General features: G+C 38.1%; 1 protein-coding gene across 1 annotated transcript; it reads left to right on the top strand.

The window, feature by feature from the left end:
- The first annotated feature begins 13,662 nt into the window (after positions 1-13,662).
- LOC118935002 (olfactory receptor 2G3-like) lies at positions 13,663-14,586 on the top strand. Its single transcript, XM_057490446.1, has one exon. The coding sequence runs from the start codon at positions 13,663-13,665 to the stop codon at positions 14,584-14,586; it is 924 nt and encodes a 307-aa protein (XP_057346429.1).
- Positions 14,587-14,873: the final 287 nt, after the last annotated feature.

Genomic DNA, 14,873 nt, shown 5'->3' with positions numbered 1-14,873 from the left:
AGTTTCTGAAACAAAGAATAATGAGGCTTTTAGTTTTCTGGTTATCTTCTTTTTAAGCCTGAAATTATTCTGAAAACTTATCCTCACTCGTTCTTGTCCCAGTCCTCTTCATCACCCCCAAGTTGTTCCCAGACAGTCAGTATTGTTTTTCAGAACTTCAGCCCAATGTGTCTGCAGAAGCACCAGTCCTGAGCCATCATGCTCACCTCTCCCCATGATGCCAGGACTTTAGAACCCTTCCAGGACCAGCTGCCACCCGCCACATCCTAAGTCCCTTGGAACTGGATGAATGCAGACACAACATTAAATACACACTTAGATCCACAAGATTATTATGTAGTTAAATATTGCTCTCCTGCAATACCTACCTACCAGCTCTGGTCACAGAGGCAAGCTCTGGGCATAAGGGGACAGTGGGGCCAGGAGAATCCTCATAATAACTATAATATGAGCAGCATCAACTCTGTTCTTCCTTTTGCTGAACTGTATACCTCGAATACATTATTTTATCTACAATTCATCCAGTGGGTTAAATAGTACTGATCCCATTTTACAGATAGGAATATTAAATTTCAGAGAGTGTAGGCACTTCACAGGGTCAAAGTAAAGTTTAATGATTTATAAGGTTTCAGTATATGAGATGAATGAGTTCTAGACACAACATAGTGCTTATAGCTAACAACACAGTGTTTTGTGCTAAGAAATTTGTGCTAAGATCTCAAGTGCTTGTTCCATAAACACAAAAAAGGGACATGAGGAGTTTTTTAGAGGTGCTAGATATGTTTATTCCAAAAGTTTAATGAAACCCTGTTGTCCCTCTACAAGTTCCTACGTTCTGATACCTCTGCACATTTCCTGGAGTTGGCAGAATAGCCTGACTCCTTCCTAGCAACTGTTTTCGATTTTAATTTTAATTTTAATTTTTTTTTTTGCTTTGGGCAGAACGCTTTACAGAAAGTCAGGATGGTTGTAATTCCAGGGAGAAAATCCCAGGCAAATACCTTTGAAACCAAAATCCATCAAAGGGAGAAATAAAGTTTATTTCTTACAAGCAGTCATCCACTTCTGTTCCCCCAAGTCTCTTGTGACCCGGCTGCAGAAGAAGCCCCCACCCAAGCCCTCTGGTCCAGAAGTCCTCACTAGCCCTTGTAATTACCTGTTCATATGGAGATGGACTGCTCCTCTCCACCACCCCCTGGAAACACCTACAGTACGGAGATGCACTAAAGCCAAGTGAGAGATTCTGGAACTATTGCAGTTTTACCCACAGTGGTGTATATCCTTGAAAGTCTTGTTGGTATTCAATCCTCCTTAGCTATCATTTCTGATGCCAGAGACTGTGGACATGTAATTTACACATCTGTCCATCAAATAAGAACTATTTATACTGGCCTTAAAATTTAAGGATGTTTGATTGTTGATTTATTTCTAAGCTCCCTCAGGTGAAGGAAGGAATTGCTGTTTTTGTTGATTAAAATCATAATTTGCTAGTACTTTGCATAACACAATTCCTGATTTACATGGAAGACAATATCCACCTGAACCATCTCTACTTCCACTCATATTATAAACTTTTAGGATTAAAATTGCATTTTATTTTACTTTTCTCATAGGTTGCACAGTTTCTAACAATAAATAAATGTTCTAAACTTGTTGAGCTGATTAGTATCACTAGTTTGTTTTAAAAGCAAGTTAAATTAGCAAAACTTTGAAAGCTTGGTATCAAGTCATCATGTATTTCTTTCATTGATTTTAAGATATTAGCACATGCTAATTATGAAGCTATTCATTTTAATTTTATGTATAACAATTACCTAACTCTCAAAATTGGAGCTGTGCCCAGTAATTGAAAGCTTATTGTACCTTAAGGAAAGATTTTAACTTGGATTCAGGAAACAAGGCATCAGATTCAGGAGAAACTTACTGTCCATGTGAGGGAACTCCTACACTGTGTAAGGAAAGGTGACAACGGATTGATAGAAATCAAGTGTCAGTAAGATTGGCCTTATCTTGAGCAGCTCAGAAAGGAAGCTATGCGAGGAAGGTGAACTTTTGTATATTTGTTCAGATGTCCCCGGGGCACCGTCTCAGGTTACAGTAATACACCTGAGTTACACACTCCTTAACAATATGCAGAGCTCTCTTGCAGCGAATAGCCCCCTTGGGACCCATCAGCACAGTTCCCAGGGTGATATCTCAAGAGAGGCACGTGTTCACCATGTAAGATTGCTGCTTTTGGTTAGATTTTCCTAATAATTGCACAGTATGTATTCCCACAGAGAGAAAAGTATCAGACTTTCATGTGCTGATGATCCTGGGGGTCTTGTGCAGATGTGGATTTGGTTTAGTGTATCTGGGGATTTTGCTTTTCTAAAAGCCACAGTTGACTGTTTATTTTGTTTTATAGATTCCACATGTAAGTGAAATCATATGGTATTTCTGACTTATTTCACTTAGCATAATACCCTCTAGCTTCATCAGTGTTGCTGCAAATGGCAAGATCTTGTTCTTTTTTATGGCTAAGTGATAATCCATTATGTATGTGTACCATATCTTTATCCATTCATCTTTTGATGGACACTTTGGTTGCTTCCATATCTGGGTCAGTGTAAACAATGGGGCAATAAACATGGGATGCTTGTAAATTTTTGAATCAGAGAATTTGTTTACTTTGGGTAAATTTTGAGAAATGGGATTAATAGGTCATATGGTATATCTATTTTTAGTTTTTTGAAGAATGTCCATACTGTTTTCCAGAGCGACTCTACCAATTCATATTCCCAGCAGTGTAGGAGGGTTCCCTTTTCTCTACATCCTTAACAACACTTCTCTCTTTTTTTAATAATAGCCATTATGACTGGTGTGCAGCACAAACAAACAGAACAGAAAAAGACTTACAAACGCAGAGAACAGACTGGTGGCTACCATGGGGAAGGGGGATCAGGGTATGGGCAAAAAAGGTATAGGATATAAAGAGGTATAAACACCCACTTACAAAATAAATTAGTCATGGGGATGAAAGTATAACATAGGGGATATATTCAAAAATATTAATTTCTTCATATGTTGATAGATGGAAACCACTTATGATGTGCAGTTAGTAATGTATATAACTGTTGATCATTGTGTTGTACATCTGAAACCAACATAATATTGTATATCAACTAGATTTCAATAAAATAAATAAATCATATTAAAGCCACAGTTGATGCTGATGATGCTAGTCTGAGGACTCTACTACAAATAACAAGGCAGCAGAGTACACAGTGCTTTCTGGAAATGCATGTCAGTGTCAAGACAAATAGCTGTAGGCACATGAGAAGATGCTCCACATCACTAATAACTAGGGAAATGCAAATCAAAACCATAATGAGATATCACCTCACACCTGTTAGAAAGGCACAAACAAAGAAGTTTGAACAAAAAGATAAGATATAACAAGTGTCTATGAGGATGTGGACAAAAGGGATCACTTGTGCACTGTGGGTAAGAAGGTAATATGAGGCAGAAACTATAAAAAACAGTATGGAGATTCCTCAAAAAATAGAACATACAGAGATTCCTTAAACAATAGAATGACTATGTTATTTCAGCAGTTTGAATTATGGCCATTGATCCAGAGGAAATGAAAACATTAACGAGAAGATATGAGCACTCTCATGTTCATTGTGGCCTTATTTACAGTAGCCTTATTTATAGTAGTCAAGTGACCTTTTATATATGAATAGATTAAGAGAATGTGGTATGTTCACAATAATATACATATATATAGTATGTACAATCAATATTATATAGCCATAAAGAGGAAGAATCCCATCATTTAGAAAAAACAATGAGGGCATTATGTTAAATTACTCAGTTAGTGAATGACAAATACTATATTATCTCACATGCATGTCAAATATAAAACAAACAAAATGCAAAAAACACACAAAAATGTAGATAAGAAGAACAGATTGGTATTTACCATAGGTGGGAGGTGGGAGAGGGGGTGAAGGTGGTCAAAAGGTACAAACTCACATTTTTAAAATAAATGAGTCCTGGTGATGTTATGTATAGCATGGTGACTATAGTTAATACTGTGCTATGTGTTAGAGTTGCTAAGAAAGTAGATATTAAAAGTTCTCAAAACAGTAAATAGTTGTCACTATGTGTGATGATGGATGTTAAGATGTATTGTGGTGATCATTTTGAAAAACATACAAATTTTGAGTCATTAAGCTAAACAGTTGAAATGAATATAATGTTGTATGTCAATTATATCTGAATGAAAAGTGTGCTTTCCATATAGTCACACTTCCAAAACTTAAGGTAAACCTCTTTTAAGAGAAAAAACACATGTTATATCCTGAGAGACAGACCAAATGCTAGCCTTCCTATCCCCATCTTGAAATGAAGAAGATATGGAAGATGTGACGGAAATCCACTACCTATGTGTGTGGGTGGGCTCATGACATAATACTGCATGGAGAGATGTCTAATGCACATCAAGTAATTATAGTCAATACTATTGCCTTATATGCTTGAAAGTTGCTATGTGAGATCTTAAATGTTCTACCACACACAAAACAGGTAATTATGTCATATGATAGAGGTGTTAGTTCATGTCACTGTGATAATCATACTGAAACACATACATGTGTCTAATCATCATGTTGTACACCTTACCCAATATTATGTGTCAATAAAGCCAGAAAAGAACCACTTAAACTACATCAAGTTAATTGGTCATTTTGGCTTGGTTTTTATGATTTTTAAAGCTCGTTATTGACTGAAGAATGCAGAAACACATCACCATGGAGACAGGTCAAGGAAGCAGGAAAGAAGACTAGCCTGACCCTCATGCTACCTCCCAGCCCTCAGTTCTCATAGGGTTATGACTTCTCAGCAGAGTCATCATTAGAACATTGTATTGCTCTCTGATTATTCTAGTTACCTCTTGACAATTGAGTTTTGGAGATTTCCCAGTGGTTTCTCGATCATCAAATAGGAGATAGTCAATTAGAAAATAAATTTAAGCATATTCCTGACCTTTGATGATGAAGTTGGGTGAATCCAAGGTGAATTTCTCCAGCACCCCCAGGTTCATTCTACAACTGGGTAGGTCAAAGACTCATATTTGCCTAAATGTTAATTTAAAATCTTCCCATGAACTGAGATTTCAGCAGATTTAAGCTTCTCTGTTGCACTTTCAACATAAAGTGATCTAATATTTCCACATATCTATTTCTTAGCAAGGGTTTGCAAGATCAATTAATCAAAAGTCATTTGTACAAAAATGTTTCTGAGAGAAATTGAGCAGCAATCACTTGATTCCTATAGGTAGATAAGAGGTACCTTAGAACTAATTCTGCCATTTTTATTTGAGCATCTTCCCAGACGCTCACACTTGCAAAATCTCTATAACTTGTCTCCATAAGCAATCACTATTCTTTTTGATGCCCAGATGTTTATATTTTGGAAGATTGCTGCATACTTTTTATTTTGAACTCATGAACTAAACACATGACTGCTTCCTTATTATCACCAACCACCTTGAGGAAAAAAATAAATTAACACTATTTAACAAAATTGGGCATGTGTATATCACATGACCAATTAATTCTACTATTTGGTATATATCCCACCATAATGCACATATGTTCACTAAAAGAGATGTGCAAGAATGTTCATAAAAACATAGCCTCAAAAGTAGAAACCCTGATTGAACCTAAAGAGTACAGTGGATGAGTATTTGTTTTTGCAATAAAATACTCCTAGTAGTAAATAACAAGACTCTGGACTGGACTTCTATAAAAATGCACATATTGTAAATACAACATGCTTGACTATCACACATAAAATATGCATCAGATAAGGCAGATGCAAAGGATGACATATCCATAAATAAGGATCATGATGATAAAGACAAGAGAATGGTCAGTCTTGGAGACCTAGTGACAGGACTGAGGGGGGAGGGGTTCCTGAGATGCAGCTCATGTTCTTTTTCTTGATCAGAGTTTTGTTTACATGATCATATTTATATAGTGAAACTTCATAGAACTTTAGGCTTCTGCTTTGTGAAGTCTTTTTATATATGTATTTCCACAAAATTTTTCTTAATAGAACTCAAGAAACAGATTTTGTAACAAATTAAACAAAGATGAAAATAATCAACACACTGGAATAGATAAATGGCAGAGAGATAGATGGTAGATAGATGGACATAGAGTTAATAGATATACAGATGTATATGGATACATAGTATCAGTGTTTATGTAAATTGCCCAAACTCCCTGAAACCTTCTAAACACAGCTGCTTCTAAAATCAATCGACCCTTCACTCTCCTCTCATGAATTCTTATTCTTCCATCATGTAAGTATCCTGTATCATAAGCCCATTCTGTAGATATTATTTTTACTTTTCCACTAATTGACACTTTCATGTCCCCTCAGGAAATGCTCATCAAGTTCTCTGAAGGAACTCAACAGCAGGATCCTGGAAAGTCTTAGCCAATTACAAATGGAAATAAACCTCTCCAGTAAGAGGTACCAAAAAAATTTCCAGTTGCGCCTTCCCAGAGAGCTAAAGCACATTACTTCATCCTCCCAGGTGGACGGTCATGTTTCACATCACACATTATTTGTACAGACATGCAAGATGACCAGCCAGCTCATCCAACTCCAGCACCTTACTCCCTAGGACATGCTGGTCCTTGTGGCTGAGGAAGTTCCTCACTCCAACTGACCATAATATGGTCCACCAGGTGAGTCCTGATTAATAGAGATAACTCATTTCTACAAAATTGTGTATTATCTATTATGCTATCATCTCTGTTTTTATTTCAAGGAATGTTGAAGGGCTAGAAATTAAAGATTAATAAAATAGGTTGAATATTTCTACATCACAAGTACAGGGAGCTTAATTTCACCACTGCCTCTTTGCATATAGTAAGTCATGGAAAAAAGTTCTACTTCTTGCTTAACAATCTTACTGGTGTACAGGAGCAGGAATCATTGCAATTTTCTACTTCTACAACTATTCAAATATTTCCAAAGTATTTCTCTGAATATTGACATCACAAAATGTTTTTTGGAATTGAGATTCATCTTTATTTTCCCTAGCAAAGATGCAAATGGTAAATCAGCAAGGCACCACTATCATTTTCTTCTTGATTTTATCTATAAATGATAACATTTTACCTTTCTGAGTCTCAAGGGGTTTGAGTTAATCTATGTTTCCTTGGATAAATAAATATAGGAAGCAGAGGGATTAACTTTCTTGCCACACAACTCAGACTGCTGTTTCTGTGCTGTTTCTGTAGCAACAAAATCTGAGTCTGTCTTCAAAAAACTCAAAATGGACAGAGAAAAAAGAGAAAGCAATTGGTCAAACTGACTGAGCATGCAAAATGCCTCAGCTGCTTTCAAAATACTGCCTATTAAATCTTGATAGAAAGTCTTCTAAATAGGAACTTACTTACATTGTTAAGGATTATAGAACTGAGGCCTGGAGTCCTTAAGTGACTGGCTGTGAGCCACAGAGTGATAATTCAGAGACTGCCCTTCTCTGAAGCCTGTAACCAGGGTATAATCCTTGTGAGGATATTTAAGAAGAAAGAGTGAAACAGAAAAACTGAGCGTGTCTGTCAGTGGAATGTAATCCTGAAGTGGGAACAGAAGCCGAAACAATCACTGACAGTCTGAACAGGAGAATCTAGGTCATCAAAGATCGGGTCATTTGTCAAGTAAGAATTCAGGCAGGACAGCCGTGGCTGGGCGCAGGGACCCTGCCTCCACGAGGAGCCTGTCTCTGCTCAGGGCCATATTCCTGGTCCTCCTCGATTCCTAGAATTCCGCCGAAGCAAGGCACACAGAGACACTTGCGGCCACAAGACTGAGCTCTGCACTTCCTATTGACCCAACCTGATACTCACATAATTGTGTGTGTGTGTGTGTGTGTGTGTGTGTGTGATTTTGTTTGCTTTTATGGAAAAGGAAGCAACACACTGTCTTTTATGGAAATTATACCCACATCCAAGATCAAATGTTAATGATTCTGTTGTTGACCTTTGGGGAATTCTGTGTCATGTACACATGATAGTTACATCCTGCTCTTAGAGGATGTTTCTGTCATTGGCATATGAGGAAACTGGGTTGAGAATGAAAATTTTAGACTCAGAAAGAAATGGCTCTCCTCTGATTTTGATTTTTTTTTTTACCTTGAGATAGAAAGGCCTTTTTTTTCCTTTTATCCTGAAGTATAGTTGATGTACAATATCGTATTGGTTCAGGTATACAGCATAGTGATTCAATAATTATAAATATTACAAAACGATCACCATGGTACGTGTAGTTACCAACTTCAGCATACGATATGACTGTCTTCCTGACAGTATTCCCTATGCTATACTTTTCATGCCTGTGACTTACTCATTTTATGACTGAAAAATGTCCCTCATTATCTCCCTCACCTATTTTGCCCATTCTTCTCACCACCTCCCCCATGACACCCACCAGTTTGTTCTCTGTGTTTATGAGTCTATTTCCATTTTCTTTGTGTGTTTTTTTTTTAGATCCCACTTACAAGTGAAATCACAAGATGTGTCATTCTATGTCTGACTTATTTCAGTGTGCACAATGCCCTCTCAGTCCATCCATGCTGCCACAAAGGGCCTTGGCCTGTCTTTCCTTGAGAAGCCTCTTGTGATCTTGAATTATGGGCAGGGCCCCTCGCCCTGTCCTGGGAACATTCTTTTCTGCTTCTCTCTGCACACACACCAAATTAGATAGCATTTTAAGTTGAGATGACAGTTTTCCAAACTACACAGTGACCACCAGAAGGCATAGCCACTGAACTTTGAAATACAAATCTTTAATACAAGGCCAGATATATTAGCATATTATCAATATGTGCTTATAAATAAATTATTCAAATCATCAATGCAGACCAGATAATTTAGACTACCATGTAAAATTCTGACTGAAGTAAAAGAGCATCAACTCTTCCATTTCATGAGTCCCCAGGTCTGGAATTCACTGTCCCTGAGCACATACAGCCCTTACGTGGCGTTGGCCCCTGGAGTTGTGTGGAATGCCTCTGAGCACGTCCTCTCTCCCAGCTGGCCACTGTCACCATGCCCAGAATCCCCGCACAAGCCTGATGACAGGAAAGCACTGCGGTAAGCAAAGTAGTGTGAATGTTTGTGGGATACACAAGACACAATTAAAATTGCCAGGAAAGGAGGTGAATGAGTTCAGATTTTAGAAGAGATCCCAGTCGGGGGTTAGACCCTTAAGAATGAAATTCAGAACCTAAGCATAGGAGATTCAATTCTTTGGGTGACTAGGAGTGGCTCTTTGAGGTAAAAATTATAATTATATATACATATACACATATATATTTTCCCTGAGTATAAGGCCCTCCTTTATACAGCGTCCAGGAGCTAAAATTGCATACTCATAGATAGTAAATACAGAATAATCAAAATATGCGTTTTAAAACCACATACTCTGGGAATTCTGGTAAAATTTGGGGGAGATGTGGTGGGAGATATCCCACCAGAGGTGAAGATAAATGAAGTGGGACAAAAATCGGAAAATTCATGCATAGTCAACCACTGCCCTAGGCCACAGCAGGAAATTTGGCCAGAGTATTTCTTTCTGTTGTGAAGAATTTCACCAGCCTCTCAGAAAGTGGGTCTAAGGCTCAGTTCCTGGAGATGGGTGAGGGTGGCCTCCATTTCTTCTCTCCAAGGGGCCTTTGCTCATTTTCCTGACCCAGTGTTTTTTTCCACACCGTCGTGATAGTGTTGGGACTGCGGGATCTGCATAGAGGTGCCCTCAACATACCCAGAAAATCCTTCCAGTAACCAGGCTGCACATTAAAAACCCTTAACTAAAAAAATTTAAAAACCAATCTTCCAACTCCTTTTTTTTCCAAGTGTTTGATCTGGAGTGAGGTGAAATTGAACTGATTTTTTCACGTAACCACTTGCTATTCTAAGTTTTTAGTGAGCTGTCTAATTGCCTTTTATTCAGCAATTTTATTGAATATGTTATTAGCTATGTTAAATATAACCACACGGAATGTATTACATATATTAAACATATGCATAATAAATATATTTTGTCCTCAAGGGTTTATTTTTGAGGATGTTAATTTTTCCATTAATTATTGATTTTAATCACTTTTTATGGCTACTGTTCTTTCAGAATTTTAAATTCTAAATAATCTAAATTTTTCTCTTATGTGATCTTTCATTATGTGTGGATTGCATTTACCCATTCTGAGATCAGTTAAATATATCCATATGTTTTAATACCTTTTATTTTGTATAATTATTTAAACCACTTAACATTGTTGTAGAGAAGCAAAGATTTAACTTGAACTTTTACACTAATTGAATTAGTACAATAGCAAATTAATAGTAGTTTACCCACTGGTTTTTATTTTTTATTATTATTAATGTATGGTTTCTTTATAGTTTACGAATTATTTTAGAATCACCTCATCTATTTATTTATGTGTTAGAACAGTTGTATCAATATTGAAATACATTTGGTTTTATGTCTACATTCTTCCAGACAAGTTTCAGAATTATTTTTTTCAATATATAAAGTTTGTTAGAGATATTTATTATCACTGTGTTGATACTTTAGGGTAATTAGAGAATAGATTATAACTTGAAAATAATTATCTTCTTTCAGGACAGATGACATGAGCCCAAATTTATTCACATTTTCTTTAAAAGAATCCTTGAAATCTCCCAGCAAAGGTGTGTAGCACTCATGCATTTTTCTTATTAAAAGGTTTCAGACATATTTTTGTGCTTTTACTAGTAAAAATTATAGATTTTGACATCAAAGACTTGAATACTTCAATATTTTGGATAGCTATACATTTTTGATTAAGTATTTTATAAAACACAACACACATTAATAGTACACTTTCTAGATTTTTTGAGTTTTAGAAATGAGAATACTCTATTTATATAAAGAAATTAACTTACTCTGCTTTTCTGTATTTACATATTTTATCAAATTTCCAGTACATTGATTTGAATGATAATAATGAACATTATTTATTCCTGACTTTAAATGGGACCCCATTGTTTATTGGAGTAATGATTCATCACTTAGAAAGTATATTTTCACAAGCCAGAAATGTGAAAAGCTCATAAACATAGCTTTTGCTTTTAAATACAATCATATAAGGTGCCTTGAACTTCAATTTCTCAGGACCAGGGAGAGTCTTCTAGCCGCTTCCAGAAGCTCTTGGCAAGGAACCTTTCTGTGAGTTTTTTAAATGTGGATTGAAGCCAAACAGGATTTGACACTTGCCCCTTCCAGAACCTGGGTCCACAGATGTGTCCTGTCATCCTGCAAAGGGGTGGATCGGGGAAGGTAAAGGGAGAGGAAGGACAGGGAAGCCCACCACCACCCTCAGTTGGATTCTGTCAAGTTGTCCGATCACCGTCTCTTGGTCTTCCAAGTCTGAACCAGTGGCCACAGTCTCCCCTGTGTCTGGCTCTCACCACGACGCACATCCTGACAGCCACTGGGCATCCGTGATCCCCCAAGAGCTTATTCTCTTCTGTGTGGAGGCTCTTTCTCAGATTCAGCCTTTTCTTTTTCCAAAGGAATGTGATTGTGTTGATTGTTCTGGGATATTTTCAGAACTACATGAAACTCGGGGTCTCACCAGGCCCTCGATGCCCATTCTTCCCCGGGCAGTCCCTGCTTCCCACCGACAGGAGACATTGATGGTAGGCTGTATCAGGAATCCCAGCTGGGAAAAGACCCCAAACCCCTTCTACCCCAGAACAAGTGCAGCACGTAATAAGCTTCCTTCAACCTTTACATTGACCCACACACCCCACACTCACCTGTTCTCTGGAGGATTCCAGCGCTGCCCCTACAGCGGTCCAGGGGCTTCCTGTGCGGCACCTGTGCCTGCATCCAGTGCTCTTCACTGTCCTCCACGCCTAGGCTTCTGCTTCCCCATCATATTAGCTCAGGGTTTGGAAGGAGGGTGCCAGTCAAGTTATATTCTTTCCACTTTTTATTAACCATTAATGTAGATAGGGGCTTTGAGAATTAAAGATAAGAATGTGCTGGCTTGGCTCTCCAAATCTGCTATATTTTCTCTTCCCTGAGCTGTGGATAAGTTGATGAAAGAGGGTTTCAGAGCAGCAGCTAAATTTCACTGGATGTGATAGTTAATAAATGTTTTCAGTGCATTATGCAGTATGATATTAATGAGCATTTGGATAATGATGGCTGACGATATGCAGTAGCTTGAGCATTCCCACAACTGGAAATTCTGCAGACAGGTCTCTCTGCCAAAGCCATGCCTAAATGGCTAATATCTGAAAGAAAACTTCATTGTGCCTCATTTTGTTTTACTCATGCATTTATTCACTTCTGAGTATATACTATGTGTTGGGCCCTGATAGTGACTGCATGTAGAGAAAAAATAAAGCATCCTTCCTGCTCACAAAGAACACAATTACAGACAGGAAGGGAAAAAATGGATAGGAAAATAAGCATAATCAAGTTCTCTAGTTGCTGGGATTTAACTATAAAATGATGAATGAATGTTCAAGTTTATGTGGAGAACACTGTTAAGATATGAATAGCAATGTTAATTTATAAAAAGAGTGCAGAAGGAAAGATAGAATGCTCTGAATAAAGGTAGGGAATCATTAAACAATGTGGTATCCTTTAGAGAAATGTGAATATTTCAGTACGAATTTAGGACTTCTGAACTGCGATACTGGGTGTAAATATATCCTTAACTAGTAGAGCTCATTGGACTAACTTGAACAAGCTGTAGTACATAGAGCTATGTAACTGAGAGGAGCAAGTGTGGCTACAGCTAGAAAACTGGATGGAAAAAAGTGAGTATGGATGTTGTGAATCTCCAGAAATCCACTATATTGGTGCAGATGGGGTGATGATATTTGGTAGATGACACTCTTAGGAAACGTTGAGTGGGTAGAAATAAATGGACATGGCCACTGAGCAGGCATGGCCTGAAGTGAGAACTTAAAGATGATACTCCTGTCCTTAGCTGATACAACCATATAGGATGCAGAAAACCAATATTTCAAGGGAAAGATTAAAAAGTATATTTTGGACACTTTGCTGTACTGTACATTAGACAGGAGGAAATCAGGTATATAAGCTTAGAATTTATTTATTTTCGTTAAAAAATATATTCATTCAAGAGGACATTTTTAACCCTTTGTTTCAGAAGGAACAGTTTTCAATTGATCTAAGAAAGATCCATCAAGAAAATCAATATTTTAGGGAAGTTCAGAGGAGGACGCCCAGTAAACATTCCTGAGAGAAGGTCATAGGGGTAGAAAAAAGGAGGAAGAAAACTTTGGCAATTGTCTTTCCTCTTTTAATCTCTGTTTTTGTAAAATGTTATCTAGCAAAGTGATTAGAGTAGAACCTTAGGGAAAATGCAAATTTATTCACCAATGTATTTACATGACTCATTGGAATACTGTCATTTAAATAAGCTGCTTAATGTGTTTGATTTTTCTACAATATAGAATGGACCTCTGTGGACAAAATAGACCCATATTGCCAAGTGTCAAGTTGGTTTCCTGTTTGTTTCCTTTCTTAGCTCAATGTAGCCACATCTAAATACACCTTCATGGAGAGCAAGAGATGGTCAATCACACAAGACTGACTCATTTCATCCTGAGAGGCTTTGCAGAGGCCCCTGAGTTGAGATCTGTGGTCATCTTCTTCTTCTCATTTGTCTACCTGTTCGGCCTCCTGGGGAACATCTCCATCATCACAGCTGTGATCAGGGAAAGCCGCCTCCACTCACCCATGTACTTCTTCCTAAAGAACCTGTCTTTTCTGGACATGTGCTACACCTCAGTCACCATCCCCAAGGCTCTGGTTACCTCCTTCAGGGGGTCTGGGGTCATTTCCTACCTGGAGTGTGTAGCTCAGCTTTATGTGTTTATTACACTATCTTCTACTGAGTGTTTTCTGCTCACAGCCATGGCCTATGACCGCTGCACAGCCATCCACCGACCCCTGGTCTATGGGGCCCTGATGACCCAGAAACTTTGCTCTCAACTGGTTGCAGTGGCCTGGCTGAGTGGGGCCATGTACTCAGCCTTCCACACCCTCAACACCTTCTCGCTGCCCTTCTGTGGGCCCGTCATTGAGCATTTCTTCTGTGACATCCCTCCGGTCATGAGACTCTCCTGCACCGATTACCACCTCAGTGAGAAAGTGGGCTTTGCTGTGAGCAGCTGTGTTGTCATGAGCTCCTTCGCCCTCACCCTCCTCTCCTATGTTCCAATCATCTCCACCATAGCCCAGATCCCCTCCGTGGATGGCAGGTGGAAGGCCTTCTCCACCTGCTCCTCTCACCTGACCACAGTTGTTCTGTTCTACGGAAACGGGAGCTTCATGTACTTGAGGCCTGCTTCCCGTTACTCCCCAACCCAGGGTCGTGTGGCATCTATTTTTTATTCCATTCTCACACCTACTTTGAATCCTGTTATCTATTGTCTCAGGAACAATGATATGAAGGTCGCCCTACAGAAACTGTATTGTGCAAGGAAGAACTAAGTCCCATGAGAGCTAAATTTTGTGTTCTTTAGAAATTCATAGCATGGCTATTAATTTAAAATATAATATACCCATCTTCCTATTCTATCCTTTGCCATTTTCTATTGTTGACCAGGCCAATTGCACATATTTTCCTATAGCCTTGCAAAGATATGTATTCTCACCAGCACTTTCTGGACTCTTCCAACACAGTACCACATAAATTCTTATATTTCTCTATACTTTATCATAAGAATATTCTCTTAAAATGATGATTTCCTATCCAGTATATTTAAAGGAATCATGTG

Source organism: Manis pentadactyla, chromosome 13 (genome assembly GCF_030020395.1).
Source record: "Manis pentadactyla isolate mManPen7 chromosome 13, mManPen7.hap1, whole genome shotgun sequence".
Classification (NCBI taxonomy): Eukaryota; Metazoa; Chordata; class Mammalia; order Pholidota; family Manidae; genus Manis; species Manis pentadactyla.
This window is presented reverse-complemented; position numbering and strand designations above follow the sequence as displayed.